Source organism: Bactrocera neohumeralis, chromosome 2 (genome assembly GCF_024586455.1).
Source record: "Bactrocera neohumeralis isolate Rockhampton chromosome 2, APGP_CSIRO_Bneo_wtdbg2-racon-allhic-juicebox.fasta_v2, whole genome shotgun sequence".
Taxonomy (NCBI): Eukaryota; Metazoa; Arthropoda; class Insecta; order Diptera; family Tephritidae; genus Bactrocera; species Bactrocera neohumeralis.
Genome location: NC_065919.1, coordinates 10,807,404 through 10,813,403, shown reverse-complemented (window position 1 = coordinate 10,813,403; position 6,000 = coordinate 10,807,404). Strand labels below are relative to the sequence as shown.

Below are 6,000 nucleotides of genomic sequence, written 5' to 3'. Positions count from 1 at the left end.
TTCGGTTTCGTTGAGAATCAGCAGCGACTCGCTGAGAGATTCGGTCCATGAGGTTGTTTGTTTGTTGCTGCAGGGTATAATAGTTTTGTTCCTCTAACGGTTGTAACGGGTTTGGCAATAGGAACGCTCTACAAAAGTTGACCAATAGGGTCAGCAAACGACGCCATATTTTTTCCGCTCTTTTGACATTTCTCTTCAGTAAGATTTACCATTTCATCAATGAAAGATATACGATCCAATAGCGAGTCGAAATTATTAAAATTTACTACCGAAATTTGGAGCCAGTGGCTTCGACTTTAAGAGCACTACGTCCAATTTAGGGTCGTCACAATCTTCCTGTCAAATCAACAATTGAGCGTCTAGTGGAAAAATTTGAATCCATGGATGCAGTACAAAATGTTTCCGTGCCAATGAGACAAATAATTCTCCGTAGTCTCTAGAATATTTTTGCAGTTAGCGCATCAATTGAGGAAGACCCAAATCAGTCTTTCACACGTCGTTCTCAAGCGTTGGGCATCTCTGTGACGAATATTGCAAAAAGATCTTGTACTACATCCTTAAAAGATTAAATTGACGCAAGACCTGAAGCCGCTTTACCACCAGAATCGTCGTATGTTCGTGAATTAGGCTGAGCAGAAACTTGAAAATGATCCGGATTTTCATCGAAAAATCATCTTTAGCGATGAGCTCGTTTCTGGCTGAATGGCTTCGTAATAAATAAGCAAAATATGCATTTTTGGTCGGGTAGCAATCCACACCTACTTCATGAGTCACCATTGCATCCTTAAAAAAATTACGGTTTGGTGCGGTTTATGGGCCGGTGGCGTCATTGGGCCGTACTTTTTAGTGATGATCAAGACCGGCAAGTTACTGTGAATGGGAATCGCTACGGCTCAATGATAACCGAATATTTTTGGCCCAGATTGGAGGATATGGACTTGGACAAAACGTGGTTCCAACAGGACGGCGCCACAAGCCACACAGCGAATGTCACAATCGATTTATTGAAAACCAAGTTTGGTGAAAGTGTTATCTCACGAAATGGTCCAGTCAATTTGCCGCCTCGGTCGTGCGATTTGACGCCGTTAGACTATTTCCTGTGGGAGTACTTCAAGTTTATGGTCTATCGCAACAAGCAAGCCACGATTGATGAACTTCGTACGAATATCGAACGTGTAATTGCAGCAGTATCGGCCGATTTATGCTTGAAGACCGTTGAAAATTGGGTTTAGCTTGTGGTTTTAAAAATCACTATTATTTTTTTGATTAAAAATTTAAAATTTGTTTTGAACTAGTAAGTTATAGTATAACATGGTAACTCTAACCGTTTCCTGTTGCAATGATCTTCCGCGCATTAATGATCTTTCCTAACAGATATCACTGCATTATTAGAACATACAGTCGCTGCGAAAAAACCATATACAACCGTTAAGGCAATTAAAAATCTGCCATCGATTGATTATTTAAAAAAAATATTTTATTTTATAGATTTCAGGAAACTTAAAGCCCGCACTTTCATTATGTACTGTGCAAGTTGGTTGTTTCATTAATTTACGATATCACTTAAGCATAAACAGTCAAGGAATTAAACGATCAAAAAGAGAAGCAAGCTACTCTTAAATGATTTATGCTCTCCTAAACTATATTGTCGATGCAATAAGAGATATATGTATATCCCATATAAAATAAGCATTGCAAATACTACTTTATTATTGTTGTTAGATTTTGCTACCACGTGTACTCCGTCAAAGCAATTTTGCGATATCACACTGTGAGCGAGAAGTTTTATCACTGCGCGAGAGCGAAAAGAAAGAGCTGCAGCATAAAACAGTTTTGCCAGTTAATACGACTAACTTTCGTCTCTAGTAAGAGTGTGCGTATTAGTGCTGCTCATTTAGATATACTCATATATGCCCGCGTGTGATAATGCATGTTCGCTTGTGGGCTTGCGTTGGCTAACAGGTGAGCGTAAAAATCTTGCCTTATATTTTCGACGATCACATGGAACCGGCTACTATGTGTTGAGTACAAATAGAGAAACTTGTAGTAGAGCTTGTTGGCTGGTGGGCCTAAATGTACGTTGTATCACCGTCGCTCAGCGGATCTGTTGCGCGTAGCCAAGTGCTGTTTGGCGTGTGTCTCTTGAAATTTGAATTTTTAGTCGTTTGTTGTGCGTCCTCGTGTCGAAATCGTTGGTAATAATAGCGTGTTCGACGACGGTTTCTACGGTTCGAGTGCGTAACGTGTGTTTTCGGTATTGGAATTTACAGTTCGGTGCGCATGAGAGAATAAAATATCACATAAGAAAAGTAAAATAAGAATAAAATACATATATACATATGTATAAATAAGTAAGCGTATGATATATCACATAACCGTGAAAATACATATGTTGTAATAAAGTAATTGTGTGTTGTTGTTGTTAATCAATTTCTAAATGTGGCAAAGCATAAACAGGTTGTTTTCAGTGCAAAACTAATTGTGATTATCGGTCTGCCATTAAGCGCATTCGCTAAGTATGTTGGGGGAAAAATCGACGGCAAAAACTTGGAAAAGTTTATTGACACATGACGTTTATGAAACGGCAAATAAGTGCGCGCTTTTGCTTTCTTTTTGATTTCGTTCGTAGTAAATGTGTGTCGTTTTATCACAGCGATCGCGCTATGTAACGGTTTACAAATATGATTTTTGCGTACGTCGCGTAACGCGCTAGAGACCTTAACCGCTAGCCGCTCATACTCTAAGCGAACTGGAGCACAAATTGTTTTTGTTTATATTTAATATTTTGTTTTTTATATTTATCTCTGATTTTATGCAGCTTTAACGCGCTGTGCTGCTTTACCTACTTTCGGTGTGCGTTTCTGCGTTTCATTCTGGCTTTTTCAAATATCTGGCATGCTTTTAATTATCTGTGTCTTTCGATTGTGTCTGTTTTGGCCATACGAAAATTTCGCTGAACTTGTTGCTTTGCGGTGTTAACTCGTTTTCGCTCGCCGTGCGTCATTTCGCCAACATGAGTTTGCGTATTTTGTTAATTTGTTTATCGGGCTTCAATGCTGCATTTTGACTTGCAGCTATTTTGTTACTAATTTTTGTAAATTCTAAGCTGATGTGGGCTATATATTTAAGCCGGAGTTATAAAAGTGCAATTTATTAATTGGCGTCAATTATTATTTAGTTTAATGCTAATACTGATCTAAAATCGGCGTGTTTCGGTTACATAAACGCGGGCTCATGTGCGCAAAGCCATATGGTTTATGCCAAAATAAAGTATTACTCAAACAATTCCTTGAAATTTTTGGTTTGAAACGAAATAGTGTATGCTTAAAAAATCACAAGTGGAAAATCTAATGAAAAATCTAATAAAAACACAACGCACTACATAAAATTGGCGTTGTTATTGAAAATTATTATTTATGAAAAAAAAAAATTATTTAAAAGAAAATTAATTGAAAATTATTATTTATTAAAAAAAAAATATTTTTTATTAAAAAAAAAATAATTGAAAATTATTATTTATGAAAAAAAAATATTTTTTATTAAAAAAAAAATTAATTGAAAATTATTATTTATGAAAAAAAATTATTATAATATTATATATTATGCAAATATTTCACAATAAAATCACAAATTATCAAAGAAAAATAATAATAAAAAAAAAAAAATCACCAGTAATTATTTTTTTCCAGAGTCAATAAGTGCCAATCTCAATATACAAACATATTGTGTTATATAAATATATATATATATATACTATATATAGTTCAATGAATTAAAATTCTATTCAGCAAAGGAAAAATCAATTTAAGTGAATATATTAATTGTTTAAAGTACAGCTAAAAGACATTTTCTAATTGCATCGTTCACATACAATGGCAACACTGTCTTCCACAACAGCCTCGAACGCTAGCGAACCGCCGAAAATTAGCAAATTTTTCAGTAGCAGCTGCAATTATCAGAGTAAAATCCAACAAGTGATCAGTTTCAGTTTTACTTCGTCAAATTTCATCTTTATCACATGCATACTCAGCATCAGTAAATTGTGCACTGTTACCGCTGGCCCGGTACAAACTACCGCCGCTGCGAGTACCACGGATCCCACCGCCACAGCTGGTCCACCATACAGTGCGCTGAACGCTACCACGTTATTGGAGAAATTACATTCGTTTGCCACAACACTCGGCCCACCTGTGACGTCCACGTCGTCGAGGAAGTCATCGAAAAACAGCGCAGCTGCGGCGAATAGTGTCAGCGACGGCAGTGGTTCAATGTCGTTTTTCGGTCGCAAAAATTTAATAAATTTCGATTTTAAATTTCTAAATGTCTCCGGAAAAATTGGCACACCACTTAGCATTGGTGAGTAAAAAAATAATAATATTATTGGTAGTTATGTATTGTTCTATTATATTTACTATGTCTAGAAAGAGTGCTAATTTTATGAATTCTCAAGAACGTCAAACTTGCACAGAACTGTTGGGTGTATAAAAATACCTAAAGTTGTCTTAATGATAATGTATAGAGTGTATAGAGTGCGAAATTTGATATTATCAGGAACTCTCTTTCAACATAAGTTTCTGACTTCTCGACTATTGCAGAGCTTTCTTCAAGTTGAGGTTGTTATCATTAAGGTAGCAGTAGATTGGAGTCTCCTTCAGAGAAGTAACTATCCACCCTGATAGCCAATACTAGCCTTAAGCTCACTAACCGGACATTCAGGCTTGGTTAAGGAATGCTAAACCTCGTTATCAGCAGCAACGAGCCACTTTGAGATACGACTAGTAAGGGTGCCAAGCCCAGCGGAATCGCAGGCAACTGTAAAGCTGATGAGCTGCCAAGAAAAGGTAACCTAATGCCGCTCTCAGTAATATGGAAACGGGTCGGTGCTAACCTCTCCTCGTGTGTTCCTCCACTGGATAGCTGAGCTTGGCAGGCGCTAGGCTACCAACGGTTCATGCGCTGTCGCAAGATACTTTTGGACCAAGATTGAGTGGTAGACATTCAATGAGCTCTTTTCTCTACAGTAAGGCTAGCCTCTCCCTGGTAGTGCGTGTTCTAACAGATCATTGCCCTATCGGCGTCCATGTTGTAAGGTTGAGATTCTTACCGGACTTCAGTTGCAGATGCTGTGTGGAAGAAGACGTAGTGGAAACATCTCAGCACTTCCTTCTAGATTGTTCCGCCTTTGCGATATTAAGACTCAAACACTTGGTAATTGACAGATATCCCACCGAACTGGTGGAAATAGAAATTAAACATTTGAGCAAATTTTTGTTGGTCACAAGGCGCTTTGATGACTTATAAATTCGAATTACAAGATTTATATTTTTAAGGCTTCACAAAATACTTCATATATAAGTCCTAGTGCGAGCTCTGGATTAGCCATCAAACTTAACATTTGTCTATTTGGTTAGTCTAACAATTTGTCTGGATTTATGGAGGTTTCGTGCTCCCTTAGCGGACCCATTCTTCTCTCAATAGCAGTGTAATCAATTTGGTGTCTCTATCTCAAGGTCATAGAAACGATAATATTTTTTCGACGTGATCTCTTTCTTGTGTAAGTGACACCTTAGGCGACGGTCAATATTTGAAATAATTTTTGCTTAATATCTTCTATCTATATTCACCACAAATGTTTTCTATATTTGTAAAACTCGCGCCACCCGGTTTTTCTTAGCTTTGCTGGCCAAGTGGTCCATTTCGCATACATATAAATATGTACTATATGTACTTAAGTATTTGAAAATCTATTTTAGTTGGTCGTGTATAAAAATAGCCGACAACGCAGCCATTGCACTCCCAGCACACACAACCACCAGCTATTCGCTTAAATATACATACATACATATGTACGCAGACAGCGCCGACATAGTGGCTGCGTCAAACTGCCTCGACCACTGGCTGCACACGAGTTGCCAAAGCCTCTGCCGCTAACACGCTTCATGCAGTCAGGTTTGTGTTGTTGGTGCTCCGTTTGAGTTGTATTCCCTTTTTTTTGTTGAA

At 37.5% G+C, this 6,000-nt stretch overlaps 1 protein-coding gene across 6 annotated transcripts in view; it reads left to right on the top strand.

The window, feature by feature from the left end:
- The first annotated feature begins 2,141 nt into the window (after positions 1 to 2,141).
- Positions 2,142 to 6,000, top strand: part of LOC126750925 (low-density lipoprotein receptor) — a 410,401-nt gene continuing 406,542 nt past the window's right edge. For 4 of the 6 annotated variants that reach the window (XM_050460726.1, XM_050460727.1, XM_050460722.1 and 1 more), the window contains exons 1-2: positions 2,143 to 2,351; positions 3,690 to 4,356. In XM_050460726.1, the coding sequence (XP_050316683.1) occupies positions 3,873 to 4,356 (484 nt within the window). In that variant the 5' untranslated portion in view covers positions 2,143 to 2,351; positions 3,690 to 3,872. Of the gene's footprint in view, positions 2,352 to 3,689; positions 4,357 to 6,000 lie in introns of all 6 variants that reach the window. The other 2 variants (XM_050460728.1, XM_050460724.1) reach the window with 2 other exon arrangements.